At 34.0% G+C, this 23742-nt stretch overlaps 3 protein-coding genes across 5 annotated transcripts; 2 read left to right on the plus strand and 1 right to left on the minus strand.

The window, feature by feature from the left end:
• The first annotated feature begins 5088 nt into the window (after nt 1-5088).
• On the plus strand, nt 5089-11034 carry LOC140827551 (uncharacterized protein At4g37920). Its single transcript, XM_073190248.1, has 6 exons — nt 5089-5346; nt 6655-7067; nt 8858-9026; nt 9691-9935; nt 10252-10439; nt 10640-11034. Exons 1-6 carry the CDS (start codon nt 5196-5198, stop codon nt 10797-10799), a joined length of 1326 nt encoding a protein of 441 aa, XP_073046349.1. The 5' UTR covers nt 5089-5195; the 3' UTR covers nt 10800-11034.
• A 2073-nt stretch (nt 11035-13107) lies between these two features.
• LOC140827552 (uncharacterized) lies at nt 13108-21014 on the plus strand. 2 transcript variants are annotated; one of them, XM_073190249.1, is made up of 13 exons: nt 13108-13281; nt 13414-13501; nt 14689-14788; nt 14884-14957; nt 15093-15164; nt 15287-15379; nt 15949-16073; nt 16783-16855; nt 17442-17503; nt 17570-17944; nt 18251-18353; nt 19552-19772; nt 19989-21014. In XM_073190249.1, exons 1-12 carry the CDS (start codon nt 13193-13195, stop codon nt 19747-19749), a joined length of 1452 nt encoding a protein of 483 aa, XP_073046350.1. In that variant the 5' UTR covers nt 13108-13192; the 3' UTR covers nt 19750-19772; nt 19989-21014. The 2 variants fall into 2 exon arrangements, with proteins under 2 accessions (XP_073046350.1, XP_073046351.1); XM_073190250.1 differs by having other exon boundaries at nt 13109-13281; nt 15302-15379.
• A 111-nt stretch (nt 21015-21125) lies between these two features.
• On the minus strand, nt 21126-22507 carry LOC140828476 (ABSCISIC ACID-INSENSITIVE 5-like protein 2). 2 transcript variants are annotated; one of them, XM_073191428.1, is made up of 3 exons: nt 21798-22507; nt 21638-21709; nt 21126-21474 (listed from the first exon to the last, which is right to left on the minus strand). In XM_073191428.1, exons 1-3 carry the CDS (start codon nt 22488-22490, stop codon nt 21373-21375), a joined length of 867 nt encoding a protein of 288 aa, XP_073047529.1. In that variant the 5' UTR covers nt 22491-22507; the 3' UTR covers nt 21126-21372. The 2 variants fall into 2 exon arrangements, with proteins under 2 accessions (XP_073047529.1, XP_073047528.1); XM_073191427.1 differs by having other exon boundaries at nt 21126-21496.
• Between the last annotated feature and the right edge of the window lie 1235 nt (nt 22508-23742).

The following is a 23742-nucleotide window of genomic DNA, read 5'->3' on the forward strand; positions in this document are numbered from 1 at the left end:
AGGACAATTCAAGCATATCAATGGTCTTCAACGATTTTTTAATAATAATTGGGCTATTTGTTTTCTCCTTCGAATTATCATACAATACATCATTACCATCATTGAAAAAGAATTGATTTGTTAATTAAAATATAATATGATATATTTGGTGTTGTCTTGTGTTGATTTCTTGGATCAATTTTAAACTTCTCCACAACAAACAAATTGACATATATATAGAAGCAAATTTATTGCTTCTCCATTTGCTGCTGCAATGTATTTAATATTTTCAGGTTCCAATATAGACGGGACATTACAATAAATATTACTTGTCAAACCCTGCTAGTGAGGAACAGATTAGATGAACATTACAATATTGGTAGTAGGTGTACCATCATAAATACATGTATTACTTATATTTAAATCATTCTTTCCTTGGTACTCGGACATGTGAGCATTTTGTAAACACCACAAGCGTAGTTGAAGGAAAAATGTCTCAAGATTTGGATGTATCATCTGAGGAGTCGGTGATAGCAATTATGGTGGTGTACTCCCAAATGTTATTGAGCTATATCAAGTGACAATGAAGCTGATATCTATATCATACTAATTTCATCGGACGATGAGAATGATCTCAAAAGCGATGGAGATGTCATATTAGGCTTCCCAATAGCTACGTCTCCAACAATAGGCCAACTGGATGAAATGGTTCCACCTACTGCTGCCAATGGCTTACTATCTGCCAATATGAATGGAGATTCATCATCACCACAACACAAGGATAAGAAGACTAAGATGGTGAATGATCTTGAGGGGCAGATAGTCATTACAGATGCAGATGATGATGGTACAAATGAGCACATTATCAAGAAATTGGCTGAGCGAACTCGGTCGAAATCACATGCTACGAAGAATCAAAATGTGCTATAAAATACAGTGAATAAATGTTGTATCCATGGTACAAAATGAGCATGTTGTCAAGAAATGTGCTAAAATGTTGGTACAAATGAGCACGTTGTCAAGAAATGTGCTAAAATGTTGGCTTTCACCATTTTGTCTTGGTTACATGTATCTGTAATGTTGTCGTGCATATAGGTAGCAATGATTTTGTTTTTGTTCTAACAATTGTACATACTCACCCAAGTTAATGTTACTTGTTCCAAAACGTTAAATATCAAGTGCAATTTTTTTATTCAATGTGAACAATGGGAAAGGAATTAAAATAATAGTGCAATATAATCATAGTGCCAAAAGTAAATACATATACAAAGTCATACACTGCCACAATCGTTCCATTTACAAAATATGTCAAAGGTTTCTGAAAGAGAGGATCAAAGCAACTAGCTACACCATTCGACAAACAAAATACTTAAAGATATTGTAGTAGTTAGTTGAACACTGTCATGAACAAAATACAAAACATATTCTTCCCATTTCAGAGCCTTCGCCAAGTGGAATGTATGAAATGTGATTTAAACAACGTTTTTCTTAGTTCATTCTTCCTTGAGGAGCCTTCGAACCAACTTTAGCCTTGTATGTTGAGGATCTTTAAAAAACACATTCTGCTGCTTTGGATTTTCTGCTAGCAATGCAGCCGCAACAACAATTTCATCTGCACTTAGTTCGGGGATTATTCTAGGACATCAAACACGTCATTTGTTCCGTTTATTGTATCATACTCGACGCCAATTCGCATGAAAAATTTGTTCATTGTAGCTCTTGAAATCTCAGTGAAATTGTTAATTGCATCAATGAATAGTGCCTCACCTTCTGAATGTTTTGTTCGTTTCTTCGTATTCTTTGATTTACCACCAACTTTGTTCACAGATGGAGCATTTGACACCAACATGGATTCACCTGCTTCCTCAGTGTCCTGGAAGAGATTATTCGGTCCAAGTTTCTCTTCGGGCACAATATCATCAGTTATGTTTAGTACTCCTTGAAGGGCATCAGCAAAGCTCTCAGCATGTTGTCCCGTTGCACGGTCATTTCCAAATATTTTGCATCAATCGGGAAAATAGGGCCATGTTTTGTACCGCCACGTGCGAACACTGCTATCAACTTGGTTGTATATTAGAGATTAAATAGTGTACAAAATTTAAATTTAAATGACAAAAAAGAATGGAGTTGTACACTGTACCTAATTATGAAGAAAGAAACAATGCAACCAGAAAAAATTGCAAGAGAACATTACCTTTACAAATGATTCCCACGTTTCGTCAGTTGCTTCAATCATCTTCTTTGTTTCATTCCAGCCAATTCCACTCCTGCTAAGCATTGTTAATAATGAACCACGAGTCCTTTTCCAGACATGTATCTTTGAGTTAATATGTGGGTTCACTCGTAAATCGGTGTTTGGAAAAGCCTTGGCAAGATATTTTTCAAAGACACTCAAGTATCCACAGCGAAACCCATTTTCACTCTTCTATCCACCATTGAATAATTCTTTAATTGCCAGAATGAGGAATTCAGCCTCCTTCTGTGTCCACACTCTGCGAATTCTCTCAGATTTCTTAGCAGTGCTAGTTGCAGTAGCAATAGGTGAGCTAATATCCATGATGACTAGAACAATTTAAAATCCCTTTAGAATGCATAATTATTTATGTAGACAAGTTTAGTCAGAAAATGAAACCATCATACATAAATTTAGTAAAATACACAACCAACATCGAATTTTACATATCACAAATATAAAAACATAAAACGTCAATCACGACAGAATACATAAATCATCACCCTTTCACATATTGTCTAAAATACCACAAATACAGATAAATACATGAACAAGATAATTTATCAGTTACTATGGTACTTAGACCGCGCTAAGTTTTCCCTCCATGTGTCCCACGCAGGAGAAGATTCAACATTGCCAATGAATTCAAAATTTCTGGTTTTTGTAAGTTCAGCATATGACTCATCATCCACTTCTACAGGGTCATCTACCATTTCGGAGCGAATGAAATTATGTAGCAGAATGCAACCCATTACTATACGATTCTGAACTTTCAAGGGGTAAAACGATGGGCTGCGAAGAATAGCCCATCATCTTTCAATAACCCAAATGCTCTTTCAATAACATTACGAGCATGCCCACCCACTGATCCATATGGTATCGAGTTCTCCTATACGGCGTCAAGAATCCTTCAAGGTTTGGGTAGCCATTGTCGCATAAGTAATAACATGTCATTTGACAAGTAAAAGTTTATTTTCAAAATCTTCGGAAGTGCGTGTCATTAATAACAATAGTAATAAAAGTTAGCGACAACAAATAAATAAATACAAAAGTGACTTACCAACAATTATATTTCAAATCCCATTATCAAATAATGTGCGAGAACTATTATTCCATTGAATACTTATTAGAACGTGACTTATTAAATCAATAAATATTAAATCATATTACAACTATACCAAAAAAAATTTTGGTCATAATACATCGTTGGAAAATTTGTCATGAAAATACATATTTCATTCCTTGTTAGAAAAAAATAATATATCAAACATGTTCATGTAACGAAACATAACCAATAACATATTTATAGTCCTTACTCAAATTATGACAGAGAAGTTCTAACCTCTTGGAATCTTTAGTCCATCCTAGCTATTAACTGCATCACGCAGAACACGAGCGTCAACCGTTGATCCTTCCCATCCGGTTAATGTGTAGATAAACTGCATGTCACGATTGCATATCCCCAAAAAATTTATTGTTGTTGTTCATTTTCTATTTCTGTATTTCGCTTTGTTTTTGTTTGGTACATGAACACTTATATACGTTCCATCCAATGCATCCAAACAACCCTACATATGTTGTACATATATTTCAAATTAGTCGCAAAAACATTTGTGATTGATAGGCTTCATATGATGAATTTAAATGCATACTAATGAGTTTGACAATGGAGTCAAACAAAATGGTGATAATGAGTAAAAGACACTTACCTTGTACCATTTCCATGTATTGTTGGAGCAATTCTCATCCACCGAAAGTGGTTTGACAAGTAGTAGGGGGTGTAGTTTGAGAATCGAACGAAGTACTTCATGGAAATGGGAGCTCACTGTCTGTCCACTTCGTAAATAATCATGACCAATTACTCTAACTTTCTTGTGATGTGCTAAAATAGATAGGAACATTGTCACCTTCTCCTCAATACAAACATATCTTGAATCCACTACGCCATTCACATTTTTTACCAAATAACAAAGATGTGCAAATGCATTACGATCCATTTTCAAATTCGAAACACAATGCACATCTCCTAAATAATCCTATGTAGATGGTTGATTTGAGCAGGTATTCTCCCTGTAACATTATAAGAACGGTCTCTTATACGGTATCTACGAGGCGACCGTACTACGAACTTCGTAAAGAAACGTTTTAACAGCACTAAGAACATGAACGACCTGCTCAAATGTTGGTGTACCGCTAGAAATGTTGCGATGTGCCGATTAACTTCAGTCATGACCAAAATATTTATGTCACAAATTCAAACCATTTAAAGTGGTCTACTAAAAAACACGAACACCATATAACAAGTTATATCGCCACAAGTATATAATCTGTACAACAAAAAAATCCATAAAAATAATGTAAATACTACGAAAATGTAACGAAACGAACACAATTATAGAGAAGCGAAGAAAGTAGGTTTTCCCTCCTTCGCCTCCGGAAAAACACAAACAAAATAATCGGATCTTCTGTAAAATTGATGTATCTAACCCTTTGTAAGAAGATAGGAGATGGCTTCCGCTGTTATTCTGACAGGAATTTCATGGCCCAAGGATATACTGCATTCCCATGTACGACTGCGGAAAGAAGATAAATGAGATTTCCTAGTGAATGTTAAAAAAAATACAAGGGCTTCGAGGTTAATTCGGTAAAATGCGTATGTGTACTACATGTCACTATAGATATTGCATACTTGTGTTGTGCTGCTTTTAGTATTAATAGTATCGGCCATATCGTCACGGTACTAAATTCGAGTTTAACACAAAATTACTACTTATACAGGTTATCAAACGGTGCCTCATAGAAAACTAGAGAGACCGAAATCTCACATTTCGAATTTTATTAACATGGACAAAAAGATAAATTATACCTCACTTCTTTTTAATTATCGTGTAAAAGAAACTCCGATTCCCTCTTTCTTCCTCCCATTTTCTCCGACCACGCCGTCGTAATCTGCTTATATCCAAGTGTGGCTGCCGGCACTGAAATGGCCGCTTCTTCTTCTTTTCCTCTAAAGATAAGCTATTGCGCCCTTTCACCACGACCTCCCGCTACTACTTTCAAAAACTTCTACCCGTGTCTTTACAGAACTTCAATTCTAAGATTATCTTCTCCCATTTTGACTTCTAAATCCACAGGTATGTGCGAGTTCAGTCGTTGGATTTACACTCTTTTTTATCTCTCTTTTTTTTTTTTTTTTGTTGCAGTTCTTTGTAATTAATTATTGGCATATATATTAATCCATTTTTATTCTTCATTTTTGTTTCATATAATTGATGTTCTTCTGCCGTTGCTGTGACAATACCGTTTGTTAAATGGAAATTTTGTATAATTGTTTGCAGTACAGTTGAAATAGCGGGGACAAGAGTCTCCACGTTACTTACCTTTGAGAACTTAGTTCGGCTTCTTTTTTATTTCTATACCGACGTTTTTTTTCCTCTTTGTTATTGAACGAGAGATAATTTTAACTTGGGGCTGTGAAATACTTTCTTAGTAGAAGGTTAGGCCAGAATTTCCAAGCTCCGTTCCTGTGTTGGTGGGTAAGAAGCAAGGCTAGAAATGGGATTCTAGTTAGGCATAACATCATCTGTCTCGCCAGATGAATTGAAAGCTTCAAGAAATGGAATTGCTGTTGCTTCTGCCTTCTATAGATGAACGAGTGATTGCGAGATTGTTTGTTCTGTGTTGAGTCAAGTTGAACAAAGTGTTTGGGCGCAGTAATAACTCCTCATGTACCGTGTAGTAGCTAGGGTGGTACTTGGGCTGCCATAAGATTTTAAGATTTGAGTTGCACCAGTAAATATTTGTGCTAGGACAGATATTTGACACTATAACTGGGATGGGACGGGATTGGAGTCAAGGTCCCATCCCCATATACCACGAGTTGCAGATTAGTGAGGAATAATTTTTCTGCTGCATATACAAAGAAGCTATTATAATAGAGATTGGGCTATTATAAAGATTAAAAAAATTTACGTTGTGCGACCACTGGCTCAAGTTTTTCGTATGTTGGTAGACTCTTGATTCTGCTAAATGCCCATACAGTTTCTGGACTATTGAGAGAACTTTTTGCTAGGGTTGGCTTCTTTTTTCTTCTCATCGGAGTTATTTTTTTCAATTAACGACCTGATTTTTTGTCGCCTGAATTATCTCAATGTATTTGTGTGGTAAATTGGATCCTTGAAATATTTCTTTTAAGTTTTCCCTATTCTCTCTCATCCATATTGAAAGTTTTCAGTTATCCAAATTTGATATTGTTGTAGTCGTTTATTTTTCTGCTTTTTTAATTGTGTGATACTACAAGAAATGCTCATTGAGGTACTTTATCTCATGATATTTACAAGGATTAATTCTTCTTTTGTTTGATTTACTAAGTTTTTGCTAATTTATTGTGATTTAAATATATATTATTTGAAAATTTACGAAATCAGTCGATTTAAATGTAGGTCTCCTCTCATCACTTGAGACCATTGGGCGGCACACTTTTTTCCTCCCGGCTCGTGTTGGTGATACAAATGCTGTGACAATTGAATCTGCTGAAAAAGATATTCCACTTAATAGAGTACCCAATTCTACAACTAAGAATGATGTGGAGGAAAACAATGAAGAATTGATCAGTATGAATGTTGCTAGTGAAGGATTGGGTGAACATAAAATGGCGCGCATATGTGATAAACTAATAGGAGTTTTTATGGTCGACAAGCCAACTCCAACCGATTGGAGAAGATTGCTAATTTTTAGCAAAGAGTGGAGCAATATACGGCCTTACTTCTATAAGCAGTGTCAGGACCGAGCAGATAGCGAAAATAATCCTGAAATGAAACACAAGCTGCTGCGTCTTGCAAGAAAGTTGAGAGAGGTATTGAGCATTTTTCCTTTTCTATTCTAGAATTAGTTAATGAACCAGCTATACTTTTTAATTGTCTTTCCTTTCTTTTTAATATCTTGTTACGGATTGGTGGGTATAAATGGTACTTCTCTTATATCTATAATGTTTATGCCTCTATCGTTTGACGAGATAGGTTTTGTGTAAACCTGAGCATCTGTATGGGCTTACATGTGAGTTTAATAACATAAGTTTATAGAAGTATAAGGACTAGTGGAAATCCATGAATGAATAGAGAAAAGGGCCATCCACTGGCAATGGGCGTCAAGGTTTGACGAAGTTTTGAGTTTTGGCACTTCATGCGCTGCTGGAGTCTGCTATCCTTGACTTGTCGATGTTAGACATTTGAATTAACAAGAAATGGTTTAGAATTGTATTGAGCTCAGTTTGGAGCGATGTTGTAAATGGCGGGAGGCGGTGGCGGTGGCGGTTGAATTTTTTAAATACATTTTTTTATAGATAATCATATATAATCACAAATATTCATCATTTTTTATGTAAGATATGTAACTAAGTAATGTTTAAACATAAAGAAGCTTCATACAATATAATATTATCAGATAATGTGCAAATAGATATATAAACTCCTCATCGGATGCTTTAGGACATGTTTCACAATACCCGCAATGATGTTTCATCCAATAAACTCTTCTTTTAATAAGCCTCTTACACAATTTGCATGTAATCAAATCCCTTCTCTCTTTAATATACAACACCAACACCCCATATTCCCAAACAATATCACTAGACTTTGGTTTAAATTCCAACTCTGGTTGTTTATCATTTTTAACATTAATCTTCAACAATAAATCAATAATAATAGGAAAAAAAATATTTATTTTTGAAATCACAAAATCTGAAATATTATAATAAAACATGTTAAATAATAAATATACAATGCCTAACCTTAAGCTTCTTGTTGCTGGCGCCGGGCGGCCGCGACGTCAGTTTGTGTGGTGTGCTCAGTGATTGATAGTGAGAAGAAGTGAGAACCAAAAGTAAAAAAAAAGTGCGATGTGATTTAAATAACTAGGATTTTGTGTTTTAAAATTATTTGATTTTGACTAGGTTTTTTAAAATTGTTGACTATAACTAAAAATGTTGACTGCCACATCTGGACCGCCTGCCCGCCGCCTCCATCAACCTCGACTGCCTGCCCACCGCCTTATAGCTTGGACCGCCTAAAACAGCCGCCTCATGCATAGGCGGGGCGGTTGAAGGTCGGGATGCCTAGGCGGCCGCCTCGGCCGCTGTTTAGAACATTGGTTTGGAAAAAAATGGAAGACTTGGAAAAAAATTTGAAGAGAGATGGAGATGTAGAGTAAAACAAGCAAACATGTCTCTGAGGAGGCAGGGACAGACTTTGGCTCAGGATCGCTTAATATGACTGTTACTAGTTCGATTCGCTCTTTAATGAATATTGCACACGTCTAATTGTTCTGACTATTGATTTGGTGCTTACATGCACAATCAGCAATGTAGTCTGACCAATTAAGCTTATAATTAATTGCTTAGGATATGTTATGTTAAGAATCCTTCTTCTTCATTCCCAGTCTTGAACAGTTTCCAATTCTTTCTTTTCTAAAAGCAACTTTCTAAAAGCAATTACCAAGAACCTTAGCTCATGCTTTAATAAATTGAATCATTAAGATTTCACACGCATGTATTTGCAATCAGGAATACTGTCATTTATTCTTGTGATATTTTTCATTGTTCTTAACGAGATTTCGTTATTGTTGATTAACTTTGGCTCATGTTTCTAGATTGACGAAGATGTCCTAAGGCATAATAAGCTTCTTGATGAAATTAGAAAGTCCTCATCTGATGTTGGTGACATTGTGGCCAGGCGTCGGAAAGACTTCACAAAAGAATTTTTTCTTCACCTACATACTGTGTCAGAATCATTTTACGATAATCCAGTGGAACGAGAGGGTGAGACCTTGTTGCTATGAATACTCTCCTGTTCTTTTTATGGCATCAATATTATACTGAATTTCCGTAATGGAACCTATCAAAATAAATATTTCATACAAAATTGAGGGAGCATGTCCTTGTTTATGATAGATCCTTTTTCAATATCTTTGACCTTGAATGACTATACTTATAAGAATTGGCTTCGATAAGTATATCATAGAACACAGAAATTGACAATTGCTTCACATTTCAGAACCCCAATAACTAATTTCTTTTTTTTTGTAGCTTCTAATCTCGCTTAGGTTTTAGTTAAAAGATTTCATTGCTTTTATTTTACCTGGATCAGGGTGGGGTTGTGTTCCCGTTGAAAGATTTTGGTTTGTAATTCAATACTCGAGATACCCATGAAGCTGCGATATATTAGCTGGTGGATTTGTAGCTAAATATCTTCATCATATTTTACCTTTTCAGTATTGTGATATGATTTGCATCTTTCTTTGACCACACAGTTTGTTGATTGTGTCAAAATTATTGAAAGCTGATATATTGGCTTTTAGTATCCCATGGCATGTGCATATTGTTCACAGAGTATATCTCTTGAACGGTGGTGTTTTATTTTTTTCTTATATTTTTTTTTTCTTTCATAGATCATATAATTAAATTTTTCTTTCTCGGTGTCCAGCTGTAGTGAAGATTGCTGATAGGTGCTTAGTTGCTGTGCAAGCTTATGACACGGCAACTGAAAGTCTAGAAGCATTGACTGATGCAGAAACAAAATTTGAGGATATAATTAATTCTCCAACTTTAGATGCTGCTTGCCGGAAGATAGATAATTTGGCAGAGAAAAATCAACTTGATTCCACATTGGTTCTTATGATTACAAAAGCTTGGTCAGCTGCCAAAGAATCAAATATGATGAAAGATGAGGTACAAGCTTTTTTCACCTTACAGAAGCATAATCCTTTTTCCCTTAATTTGGAGTTCGCTATATGAGCATGAATAGTTTTAGAGAAACCAGTAAAATTGGATCTCAAAACCCCTAGCCAAATGTTCTTTAATTTGTGGTAATGAGTTAAATGGGGGGCTTAGAATTTCCTTTTCATTTAAATATGTAGCGACAGTGGTGAGCTTTATACGTGGATTTTGTTTTACTTCAGGCCTTCAGCTACTCTCTGGAGGAAGATACAAGTGTTTGGCGTTACTTGTTTTACATATTATAAGTATTTTCTTCCTCCTTTCTCAGGTGAAAGATGTATTATATCATTTATATAAAACAGCAAGAGGTAATCTTCAAAGGCTTATGCCGAAGGAAATAAGGATACTGAAGTATCTGCTTACCATTCAAGACCCGGAGGAGCGCATGAGTGCTCTAAAAGATGCTTTTACCCCTGGAGTGGAAGTCGAGGGGAACGACGTAGACTCCCTTTACACGTATGTATTCTCAACAATCTTGCTTAATTTTTAAGCCCATTAGCAGGAAGCAAACAACCTGAATACATATAATCTTGCTTAGTTTTTAAGCCCATTAGCAGGAAGCAAACAACCTGAGTTACTACTACTGCGTGAACATTTGAAGATTTAAGATTGATCGCTTTGTCAAGTCATATACTTCTGCTTCATGATTCTAACAGGACCCCAGAGCAGCTACATACCTGGATAAGAACTGTTGTGGATGCATATCATTTTAGCAGAGAAGGTACTCTTATCAGGGAAGCAAGGGATTTGATGAACCCGACAATTGTACAAAAGATGGAAGAGTTGACTAAGACTATCCAAGATAATTTCATGTGAGTTCTATTTACATTTGCTGGTGTTTCTCGTAGAACCCCGGATCACCAAACATGCCTCAAGAACTCATGGGATTAAATATCGAGCCATAATGTCTTTTATCATGAAGAGTTTACTGGATGTTGGGTTGTTTGTTGAAATCTTGATACAAAGTTGAACCAGGACACATGATATCTTCTGTATTCTATACATGAAGGCTAGCTATTCGTAACGAACTGCCTTTGTCGTTGCCCCATAACGAAGTTGCAGCTCATCCGTCAAGAAACTGTCACAAAGGATATTGGAATCAAAATTTATCTGTACATAGCTGATGGTTCTTAGACAAAATTATAACAAGTACAATGCGACATTTGGTCCACCACATATGTATTTTCTCTATGACTCTGCCTTCTAAAGTTTAGCTCATTTTTCTCGTAGTTAAGCCTAATTTTCTGATTTGTGATACCTCATTTATATTTTGGGACAAATGGCCATTTTCATGGGAGCAAATAAATTAGCTTAGCTATAGTATTACCTAATTAGCTAAAATTTATAATTATGCTCGACTATTGAGACATGAAAAAGCTTGGCAAAAAAGTTCATAGACTTGTATCGCCTAAAATTGTTGGATTTGTTTGCTTTAGATATTTTTATTTATCTTACAACTTACAAGTGCGTGAAGTATAAGTATTTATTTTAAGATTATACAATTAAGAAGGTAGTAATGGGATCTCCTCGGTGGTTATCGAATATACCCTTGGACCAATATCCGAAAAGTGAGTTTCACGTGACGGATCATAATCTGTGAGAATGATCTACCTTATCCATATTCACAATAAAAGTAATACTCTTAGCATAAAAAGTAATATTTTTTCATGGGTGATCCAAATAAGATATTTGTCTCATAAATACGATCCGTGAGACCGTCTCACACGAGTTTTTTTCATGTCCGAAAGGTAAGTTGAAATCAACCTCGCTCGGTAATTAGTTATGTTACATGTATCATATCATAAGATCTTATTTCACACGTGTAAATACTTCGAAATTTCGATTTAGAGATAGCATGATTTGTTGATAATTTGAGTATAAGAAAAATAAATAGAATAAAAACTAGGGGAAAGGAAATTTTTTTTCTAACCTAGATTTTTATATTTCTTCAAACCATGACCCAAATTAATAAAAAAATATTAGAGCTTGTGTTCGAGGAATTTTGATTATTTTTTTTTTGAAGAATTATTTTTCTTTATTTCCTTAGGTTTGGATAGTGTTTTTTTAATCTCTTTCTTGAAAATCATTCCAGCCCTTTTAATCCAGTTTTCAAAGGTATGAAATCTTATGTTATATTTGGTGTTCTAAATCGTACTATGTTTTGTTCAAATAAATCTCGTTTACGCATTATTAAAAACTAAACGCATTAAACAATATGTATAAATAAAATACAATTAAGCGCTGATAAAATATTCGATTCATATATTTTTTTTATAAATAAATCGACAATAAATTGTATCTTAAGCATGATAAATGATTAAAACAATATATTGATAATTTTTTAATTAAAAAATAAATGAATCAAATGTTTTGAATTATTCTATTTTTTTCATTCACGGTGTTTAATACATTTATTTTTTAATAATATTTATAAACGATACTTGTTTGAATGTACAGTTTGGAACACCAAAAGTAACAGATGATTTCGATAATTTCCGAACATGAAAATAATTTCATTTTCAATTTCATCTATATAATAAAATACAAATATCATAATATCTTCAGTATGTAGAATAATTATTTATTATGCTATTATTGTATTTTACTTGTTATTCTTGTGTAATTTTTATATGCACACATATTACACACATACGTATATATCGCAAAGCAATTTATTACACTTATCTGCATAAATGAATTTAATTTATCCAAAAATTAAAAATTACTATTTGACGTATAATCACATTTTTTTTAATCTTTATTACATTAACAAGTAGAACAGTTTAATTTATTGAATGAAATATGATGACAATAAATTAACATTTGCGTAAAATGTTACATTGAAGATTTTATTGGTATTATATTTATGTAGTTTATATGTTTAATATTTTTTGTAGTTTTTTTTTCATTTTTTTTAATTTTTTCCTCTAACTAGTTTTATATCGAGTTTTTTTTTTAATTAAAAAATTAATATATTACATTAATTTATTTTTGGAAAATTAATCAAATTATATAGTCTCAATTAAAAAATTAATATATTACATTAATTTATTTTTGGAAATTAATCAAATGATATAGTCTCTCTTTTTTTTTAAAAAAATTAAATGTATATAGAGTCTCTTTGGTACGTCATACGTGTGTGCTTGTGCATTAGGTCTGGCGAGTGACGAGATTAGCTTCGCTTACCTTGAACCTTGCGTAATCTTCAGATGATTAAGGCGGGGAGGAAATCCGGTAGTTGTGCTCTCTGCGAGTGCCCCAATCTCGCTTCAATTTGCCCTATTTGCGTTAATTACAGGTAAACAAACTTCACCCAAATGCTTTTTTTTTTTTTTTTTGTAAACGAAAATAAAAATTGTTGTTTCATTTGTGGTGTTGCGTTTACTTTTTATTCTCAAATTGGATTGGTTTTTGGTGCGATTATATCCAGATTGAATGAGTACAGTTGTCATCTGAGGTTGTTGAAGAGTAAGAGGGATGCTCTGTATTCGAAATTGGCTCAAGTTCTCGTGGCCAAGGTATGTTTTCACCCTTATTGGGAGTGCCTGCACTAAATAAATTGACTGAGGGTTGACGGATTTGAATTGTGAAATAACATAGTTGTGGCCAAACTTTAATTCATAAAAAGTACATTATTTTTTTTGCGTAAATGTAAGCAGCAAATCCACAATATTGTACCCTTGGTTGAAGTGAGAAATGATCAACTGGAAAATCCCTTTAAATGTGTGACTTGGAATGTATTTATGTCCAATAGCATTACTACATAATATATTTTTTTTTGCTTTTTTATTTCCTTTTTTTCACAGGCATGATCATTGTAGTTTTATTTCCTTAAATACGGTTTTCTGATCCTTATCAGTGATATGACTATGTTCAAAGCTTTATCTGCTCTGTCATGAATGAGTTTGATCTTTTAGTCTTTTTTGAGCTTCTGGTCGGGATATATGGGTCTTGCGCTCGAGACTTCTACTATGGTGCCACTAATGAGTAGACCAAGAGGTTTGTGGCAATGAAAGGATTTGGTCATGTGCATCAATGACTAGGCATCAACAAACACATATGTCGGATAATGTGAAAAATGAATTTATTGATGAGAAGCTAAATTCTTATTTCAATTTTTAGCAAAAACTATATGGGTGTGAGGTTTATCATTGGAGAACATGGTGGGATACAACTAATTTGAAATGTTTATACAAGGAGTTGTCCAGAGTTATATAAATGCAGCTTGATGTTAATTCGATTTGTATCTTCCATGTTTCATGACTTGTGGCATGTTACCTATTACTCCACACTGACTCTATAAAAAATCGTGGAGTGTCACTTAAGTTTGACAGGCCAAGCTGATGCAACAGAAGAGACCACGTACATGCAAAGGGTGACAATTAGATCAGTTTTTTAATTATTTTGTTATTCACATTACAAAATGAGTTAAGTTGTATGCACCTAATGTTTGTAGTTGAGTGAAAATAGTCCAGAACAAGGTGCTGGTGTTGGCTTTTGGGGAGGCTTTAAGTTCAAGAAATTTTCACGTACTTAAAAGTTATTTTTTTTGAGATGGGTGCTTTCGTTGGTCTTAAATCTTAGAGTTAAAGTTATAAATATTCTCTGTTTTTTTGTGATTCTTGTCTAATTTTAACTGGGCGAGCAACTTTCATGACACCTCACATTCGTCTGCAAATTTTAACCAAAATAATACATTTTTCAGGGCAAGGCTGATGATCAACACAGGTGGAGGGTCCTTCAGAATGAGAGATTGACAAGGTTGAGAGATAATCTCCGACTTCGTAAAGAACAAGTTTCAACAGGTCCATTGTCCCCCAATTTTGATAATGTCCAACGTCATTTGCATATGATTTCAAATTTATGTCATTTTACACTTGGAGTAAATGATTTTGTATAGGAAAGGCTAAGACGGAGAAGATATCTCATGATCTGAAAGTCAAATATGAATTACTCGAATCAGCAAAGAATACGGTATGAAAGTGTTAGTTCTTCCTTTATTTTTGATGTCTGTTTTAGCTCAGACATTTTTTTCAAAGTCTTTCCTACACAATTTATTAATTTACTTACCAGATTAATTCAGTGAATTTTGTTTCACATGTAATGCAGTTGGAAAAGAATCAGGTGGATCAACTTGAAAAATATTTCCCTAATCTTATCAGCACACAGAAATTGGGGCATGTGAGACTCAGTCTAAATTGATTTCCATTGATTTTTCATAATTCCTTCTTATTTTAATCTCAATCAAAATTTTCTAGCTAACATTCAGTGTATCAGTATATCAACTAAGGTTAATGCACCAGATGTCTGAATTTCAGATGGCGATTACATCTGAGCGCCTTCATAAGCAATCCGTCATTATAAAACAAATATGCAAGTTGTTCCCTCAACGCCGGGTACTTCAAAAATTTATTTTACGCTACATTCTTGTGCATTGCTCATGAATGAGTAGGCCTTTCATTTGGATGCGGATCATTAGCATATGTTGGATTCTGAGATGGCATTTATTCACTGACTTCAATCATTAACATCCAAATGTCTATCCACATTTTAAGATTACGTTTTCTAGAACAGCAATGCACCGATGGTCCCTTTTACTTAAATCAAACTGTATTGTGTGATTGTCTCCTAAAGTCTATTATTTATAATCTGTTATATGGACTTGTTGTTGTCAACGTAGTAGGTTTGTATAATTTATATGGGCTAAGAGCTCTTGAATTATTATCAGGTGTCCTACCTTTTCAGGTTCTAATAATCAACACTCAGCAGCTGTATTACCTATAATGTTTTGAGATTTGTTTTGCCAAGATGCATTTTCTTTTGCATCTGTGTCAGACTGTAACTAAATATATGCAGTAGCTGTTGTCAATGTTATGCCCAAGCGATTTCAATAGTTCTATCCGAGTTTTCTTCATAGAGTTGGTTTTTTTTTTTTTTGACATTGATTGTCATATATTTATATCAGGTGAATATAGAAGAGGAGAGAAAAGATGGAAACAATGGAGATTATGATTGTATTTGCAATGCACGCTTGCCAAGAGGCTTAGATCCTCATTCAGTTCCATCTGCAGAGCTTGCTGCTTCTTTGGGGTAAATTTTTCACTCTAAGTAGTGCATCCATGTATATTTTGCCGACATAATTGCGATGAAAGTTATATCTACCAAGTAGATTCTGTTTCTTTAGATTTCTTCTCTCTCTCTCTCTCTTTGATTCCCTAAGCTTCTGTTCCATGGGTCATTTAGAGGTATTATAACTTTGTGCTATGTTGATTTCTTCATACCATCAAGTATCTAGTTGCACTATGAGAACAAATGGTGGACATCCTGAAAAGAATCACATTTGGTTCACTCTAATTGGATGAGAACTATTATTTGCACAACATTAGGGCTTGACTGAATGTTTATCAGATATTATTTTCTTTTACCAGTGGTAAATGGCTGAGTGTTCTTGATATGTACATTCATGGCTTCTGACTTTTTTATATGTATAAGTCATGTCAAACCATCAGAATCTGAAAGAATGCCTTATTAATTTTATTAATATGTTAAAGGTCAGATTAGTTTTTTTGCGTATATTCACAACATATATACGAACTATTTTCTGGGTTCGTCCGAAATTAGTTATTGTAAATCAGAACAAGTCTTTTAAGTTTTCAATCGTATATGAATGCTTGTTTGGAGAAAAATAATTTGTATGGCTCGATATCTGTAGGAAATTGACGGTATTCTGAAGTGAAAATGGCATTATTGTTTGGTTTCTTAATGTTTTGCTTGTTTCGCTCAATGTTTGATGACACAGATACATGGTGCAGCTTATAAATCTTCTTGTTAACTACATCTCTGTCCCTGCGCTGCATAACTCAGGATTTGCGGTATGTTCAGAAGTACTTTCTCTGCACTCTCTTTTAAGGATATTTAGATTGAAGTGTGCTCATCAGTGAAACAGCGTATAGGAAAGTTTCAAAATAGATGATGAGTCTATAATGTGCTTGGAAAAATTTTAGATTGTGAATGATTGATAAAACATGTAAAACTACTGAACATTGCTTGAATTTGCATGGCCAACACGTAAGTGTTCAAATTTGTGCACATGTTGGTGCTCGATCAAACCCGAGATATGAAAATTGGTGCTCGATCAAATCAGAGATTTAAAAATGGTGTGGTTTTTTCGATATTCTTATAGTTTTCTTCTGAAAGCTACCAAATGCACTTATCATTTGCGATCTTGGAATTTATTTTTCTTAGAGGAAATTATCCTCAATAAATTAAAAATAGTCCTCTCCTATGTATTACAATATATAGAAGAGTGATTTTTTTTAAAAAAATAAAAAAACACAAGAGTGGGGCCTTTTAAAAAATTACCCCCTTTTCTCACCTCAATTATTTGGAGGGTAGATTATTTATATGTTTTTGCTGGAAACTGGAGTTCTTTTGTTTGTTTATTGACTACTGTTTCAGGGTTCGTGTTCTCGAATATGGCAGCGGGACTCATATTGGGACGCCCGACCATCATCTAGATGGTAGTAGCTTTGTGTTTAGATAATAAACTAAATAAAATGATAACTCAATTTTTTTCTATTATGCAGTGAATATCCTCTTTTTATTCCCCGCCAAAAAAATTGCTCCACTGGTAGTGACACTTCATGGTCTGAGAAAAGCTCAAGTAGTTTTGGTGTAGCTTCAATGGAATCTGAGAGGAGACCACGTTTAGATTCCTCTGGCAGTAGTAGTTTCAAATATTCATCTGCTTCTCATTCAGTGGAAACTCACAAGGATTTACAGAAAGGCATATCACTCCTCAAGAAAAGTGTGGCATGCATAACTGCATACTGTTATAATTCATTGTCTTTAAAAGTTCCCCAGGAGGTCTCTACTTTTGAGGCAATTGCAAGGTTACTGGATACACTCTCATCTTCCAAGGAGGTTCGAGCGGTTTTATCTTTGAGAACAGCATCATCAAGGTACAAGACCAGCACTTCCCTCTCGGTTATGGATTTATTTACCCCTTGCATAGAAAACTGAAGAAAAGTTCAATTCGTCTGTCTTAATTCTCAATGTTCTGATCAAGTATTAGGCCGTGAAACCTCTTGATATGAGCATTTCCACCTAAAACTTATCTACGAAAATTTGAACTAGGCAGATTTATGTTGTCAGAACTTAGAACAGAATTTTGTTTAGAGAATCCATAGTTTTTGTTATGGATTTGTTGCAGCGAATGTCATTGGAAAAAGTTGCTTTATGTTTATAATTTTTTATTCAATTTGTAGATCACCCAAGCAAGGACAACAACTGAACAAGTCTGTGTGGAATGTGGAGTCAGCTGTCTCAGCAAGCAGGTTAATAGAAAGTGCCCATGGGCTGCCTGTAGCGGTATGTGTTTAAGCACCAATTGAATTTTTCAAGATGTGTCCACTGATTCTGATCATATGGCAATGGGAAATGTGTATAGATATAGTCTCTAGCTATAACATCATGCATATAGTAGGATATGTGATATTGGTTGCCAGTAATTACTTCCAGATTTATAATCCTTTTTCCCACTTACAAGCATTTCCCACTCACGTTTTTTTTTTCTTTTCATTTTGTATTCCATGCTTCTTTGTTAACCCTTGCTCTCAACCACTTTCGGTTGCTTGCAAGTAAACTTTATGTTAAGTAAATTTGTAACCACGTGATTTGGAATATTAATAATTCATATCATCAGGTTGTAAAGATCGTTTTTGCATCAATTCAAAGCTACAAAAGGTTCGTTGAGCACCTCGTGGCTATGTTTGGCTAAATCCAATATCACTAATAACTCTTCTACTGCTGACTTTCCTATGTTTGCTTTATAAATTTGGTTTTATTCCTTCTTTGAAATTGGGGTTGAATTTGTTTTGCCATTTCTGTTTTTTTCATTTAGCTGAGAAGAATATAGTGTTTTTTTCCAGTCTTGCCACAATAGCTTGGTTCACTATTATGTTAAAATCTTGATGCTTTTAATGTTGCTTCCTCCGCCTGTTTAATTGTCTGGTCAAGGAACTCTAGAAAAATTTATCTAGGGGTTTGATATTTTAATATCTAGTAACCTTCACTCCATGTATGGAATGAATCAGATCCAGTTTTCACAAATGGACGCAGATTTATAGCACACTGTTGTAATTAATTTCCAATCTCTTTACTAGCTTGCTGGCAGTTCTAGTTCAAATTGCAGACAAAATATAAATCATACTTCCTCTAAAGCAATAGGATTTGTGGTTACAAAGAGTCGTTCTTGGAGGATTGAACATAAAAGTGCTCATGCATCATCTGGTCTTTTGACTCGTCCGTGGATTCATGTTCAACTTCAAGTATGTGGTTGAGCAAGAATCAGTGTTGTACTAGTACTGCATATCTTCGCTTCTTTTGTAAAAAATCTATATCCTAAAGATATATGTTGTTGTGTCGTAAATATAGTGACTGATATGATGGGGTTTGGAATTTGGTATTTCTGTCATTTTTGTCTTTGCGATTGATGCTGATTGAATGAAAGAATTTATCTTGCCTTCATTTCCAGCCAATTTATATGAAGCTTATTTCTTTGTTGCAGAGAACTACATATGATAATTATCTTCCAAGCTCTGCGGCCAGTTTTCTTTATGGTAATGAGTTTTTTGATATGGGGAAGAGCGAAAACCTAATTGAAGGATGGGATATCGTTGAACATGACTTTCCTCCTCCTCCATCACAAAATGAAGATGTGGAACACTGGATTCGAGCTATGTTTATTGATGCAACAAAGAGATGATTTAATTTTGGTCACCTTATATCGTAAGTGATTTTGTCCTTAAAATGGCGATTTAACACCATATAATTTGATTTTCTGGTTTAATGGGATTTTTTCCCAAATCTGCTTCATCTTGAAATCCCTTTCATGGAGGACAATGAAGATGATGAATTCTGTTTATCTCAATTCAGCTTCCTATTTAAGAAAGTGTTGTGTACGATAAAGATAACTTGGTCGTCTCTTATCCTTCACAATGTCAGGTATAGAAAATTCTGAAGTTCTATCAATCTGCAGAAGCTCAATCCCTCTTTGCAGAACTCACCAGTCCCCATATGTGAGTTTTAACTGACCTGTGTATACCTTCTAATTGAAGTTTTAAAAATAAAAGTAATGGTATTCTTGAATTTCTCAATGTTACTTTTCAGTTTCTTTTTCCCTGGAAACCAAATGGTTTTTGAAATTTCTCTGCTTTCATGTTGCCATATAATTTCATCATATACAAACATAATATATTTCTCTTCCATCTGGAATGTGGGTGCTCAAGATAATTGTGCACTTGCAAAATGATCAGTGATCTCTTCAAGTAGAAAATCTCTGTTTTCTTTGCTGCGAACATGTTGGTCCATCGTTATTCTAAAGAAACATATTGCAGTCGGTTCGCATGCAGTTTTAATGACAAATATGCTTCTGTATTTTTTAGAATATGTCTATAGTTTGTTTTCGAGTGCGCATAAACAAAATATTTGAGTTATTGACCCGCACCTTGTTCGAATGAATTTGATTTGAACCAAATATTTGACTTCTGTGACGCTCATATGTTGGAGATGCGGACATAGGTTCCCCGACGAGGTTGTGTGATAGGAAGAGCTTGTGAAGTTCTTAAAAGTGATTCAATATTTATTGCCTGTAGATGCACGTTTGTTTTTGCTATTATAATTACAATGTAATCTGTACCTATCCCATGTTAATCAATCTGCAGAAAGCCACTACACATCGCAGAACGAAAACTTCAGTGCAATGTTCTCGTGAATAAATTTATTGTTTATAATTGTATATGTTGAAGTAATTTTGATGGTGGTGTTCAATATATCTCTAATTAATAAACTAATTTGGTTTATTAATTTTTTTTTTTCCCTTTTAAGAGTTGGAAAACGAATATTATAGTTGCTGCTGCTATTTTTATTTTGTCACATATATAACTATTTTTTTAGTAGCCTGAAATTTTTCAGAATGATGTAATTCTGCAGTGAATATTTGTAGAAAACCATCCAAGAAGTTACTGGATAGTTATGTAATTTTTGTTAAAGAATTTTTTCATTTATGATTTGTTGTAAAAAAAAAAAAAATTCTGTTGCAATGACATTCAAACAACTAGTAAAAAAAAAGTAGTATAAAAATTGAAGAAAATAATATATTATTTTTTCTCAGAGGTCACAATTCATGATTCATGTTTTCTCCAACTTGTGTGAGCCAGAGGCCATATATATAAAAAAAAACAAGAATTGGCAAACGTTGTCTGTATGAAAACCAACTGAAAGAGGAGACAAGGCCAAAAAATTCAACTTGCACTTTTCAATATGTCAAGGATATATGAAAAAAATTGTGTATTAAAATTGAAAAAGGTTCATTTGAATGGACAACTTGCTAGATTGGAGGAAGGAGATATTTTGATGCTTCTGAACTGGTTCTTCTGAGCTGGTATCTTGGTGCCACTGTTGCTCTTGAATTTAACAGTATTTCTACTTCCTGTAAACAAACAAGAAATTAACTGGAACACCCAAGCAAGGATGGCCCAATATTGTCGCAAAATGCATGCTTGTGTGGTTAATTGGATATTAATATTAGCAACCAAAAGTAAATATTCAGTTATATATATAATCAATCAGGTTGCACTGGATTGTTTACTCACCTTTCTTTTCATGAGCAAGATATTTGTAGTTGTAAGTTTTTTCACATTTTGCTGCAATTGGTTTGTGTGTGCCTGCAAATAGGTAAGCAAAACACTATCAATCTTCAAATACATAAATCCAAATGAATTTCGAGAGAAATGGTAAAAATGCCATGTCGACCTGTTTCCTAGCCCTTGATCGGGCAGCCGACTCCCGGTTCTTGATCATCCTTCTCTGCCTTCTTTCAATGCTTTTCTTCATAATTTCATCCTTGCAAACCTTCTTCCTTCTATCACTATCACCCTGCAAAAGATCTGTAAAATTTTCCCCACACCCCACGCCCATTTCACTGATGATTGGCACTGGCATTTTAAGATCAAGATCCACCATCTTCTCCTCGAAATAATCCTCCGAACCCTGAAAATTCGATCCCATAACGTCTTGCACCAGCATCGGAACCTGCACGTCTCGTTCCTGCTGCCACGAGCTGATCAACATGGGATCAACTCCACTAGCTGTCATCAATGGCACTGTGTTATCAACAAAACCCTCCTGATTTTCGGTAGGATTTATGGCACCGGTGCTGATAAGAAATTCTTCTAAGGTTATGTCTCCATTAGTATTCATTTCTTGTCGAGGGATTGGATAAGCTTTCATTGCATCGGCATGGTCTATGTCACTCCAAACATCGTCGAAAGATTTGGGGATTCCAAAATTTTGTTGGAATATTAGTGGTGGCGAAGAAGACGAAGAAGAAGAAGTTGATGATGCAGGGTTCTTCATGATTTGGTATTGTTTTGCATGGATCTCGTTATTCTTGTACATGTGAGAGTGATGTTGCCTCGCTAAAAATGGATATTGAATCCCTTCCATCTTCTTTGGTGACTCCATGAAATGAGATCAAGTTGAAAAGAAAGAGTGTTTTTGCTTTCTTTATTGAGGAGGAAAATGGATGACAAATTAATAAAATCTGATCACTTTTCTCAAAATATGAAAAAAAAAAAATTGTTTATGTAAAGAGTGGGTCTCATGTAAGAACGTCTCACAGATCTTAATCTGTGAGACGGGTCAACCCTACTCATATTCACAATAAAAAATAATACTCTTAGCATAAAAAATAATACTTTTTCATGGGTAACCCAAATAAGAGATCCGTCTCACAAATACGACCCGTGAGACCGTCTCACACAAGTTTTTGCCTTATGTAAAAACCCACGATAATCACTTATTTATTCTTTCTATTAGGCACATTTCCTTCACTTAAATAATAATGTGAAGTGTATAATATTTTGGGTTCATAGGTGCTTTTTGGTTTTTATGATAAAGTTGCATCGTTATCAACAGGTATAAAATTCGATTTTACGATATTATTTTTCTTTTGAAGTGTGTGTATATGTTGTGTTTGTCTCAATTTCAAATGATTGAGATGTTATGTTGTCAAATAATCTTTAAAATTTATATCTTAAAATAATATACTAATATTTCATTTATTCATGAACATCAAAAAGCATAATTTGGAACTTAAAATGTCCTATACTCATTAATCCCATCAATCCCGCGAGGAATCAGGTATGGTTGTTGAGATATAGAGAGACCAAATATAATTATTATAACTAACTCAGATCCATAAATCTCTGATTATTATCTGTAAAAAGGATTTTTATAAAAACTAACGTTTTCACAATATTTGTCCAATTTTAACTACATGTCATGACATGGACATTGTAATATAAATATTATATCAATTTTTTTTATAAAAAAATATTGATTATGTTTCTTGGCCAACTTTATTCTTCGAATTAATATATATTGAATGATCATTATGATGCCAAACAATTTATGTTTCAAGCTTGAAGAAAATCAAACATAAACCCCAAAAAAATATTTAGCGAGCAATATTCTCTGTTTCTTTCTTCTTCTTTTTTTTTTTTTTAGAAAGCAGCGTCCAATATTCTCAGAAACATAAGATAAGTTATTCAACTTTTTATATAATTAATTATTTGAACTGAGCAATTTAATAAGTATTTAACATCTTATTATCTAATCCAAAACAGCACGTTGAGGTGCGAGGGAAACCATCAATTTACATGCAGTCAAGATGAATATATTATTTTAAATTTTTTTT

This window comes from Primulina eburnea, chromosome 3 (assembly GCF_022965805.1).
Source record: "Primulina eburnea isolate SZY01 chromosome 3, ASM2296580v1, whole genome shotgun sequence".
NCBI lineage: Eukaryota > Viridiplantae > Streptophyta > Magnoliopsida > Lamiales > Gesneriaceae > Primulina > Primulina eburnea.

Excerpts from the sequence above, each read along its gene's own strand:
- LOC140827551 (XM_073190248.1), top strand. The coding sequence starts at position 5,196 with ATGGCCGCTTCTTCTTCTTTTCCTCTAAAGATAAGCTATTGCGCCCTT. Across the intron at positions 5,347-6,654 it reads TTTGACTTCTAAATCCACAG|GTCTCCTCTCATCACTTGAG; the intron begins GTATGTGCGAGT and ends ATTTAAATGTAG. Across the intron at positions 9,936-10,251 it reads CAAATATGATGAAAGATGAG|GTGAAAGATGTATTATATCA; the intron begins GTACAAGCTTTT and ends CTCCTTTCTCAG.
- LOC140827552 (XM_073190249.1), top strand. The coding sequence starts at position 13,193 with ATGATTAAGGCGGGGAGGAAATCCGGTAGTTGTGCTCTCTGCGAGTGC. Across the intron at positions 14,789-14,883 it reads TAAAGAACAAGTTTCAACAG|GAAAGGCTAAGACGGAGAAG; the intron begins GTCCATTGTCCC and ends GATTTTGTATAG. Across the intron at positions 14,958-15,092 it reads TCGAATCAGCAAAGAATACG|TTGGAAAAGAATCAGGTGGA; the intron begins GTATGAAAGTGT and ends CATGTAATGCAG.
- LOC140828476 (XM_073191427.1), bottom strand. The coding sequence starts at position 22,490 with ATGGAAGGGATTCAATATCCATTTTTAGCGAGGCAACATCACTCTCAC. Across the intron at positions 21,710-21,797 it reads GATCAAGGGCTAGGAAACAG|GCACACACAAACCAATTGCA; the intron begins GTCGACATGGCA and ends ACCTATTTGCAG. Across the intron at positions 21,497-21,637 it reads TCTTGCTCATGAAAAGAAAG|TTAATTTCTTGTTTGTTTAC; the intron begins GTGAGTAAACAA and ends TGGGTGTTCCAG.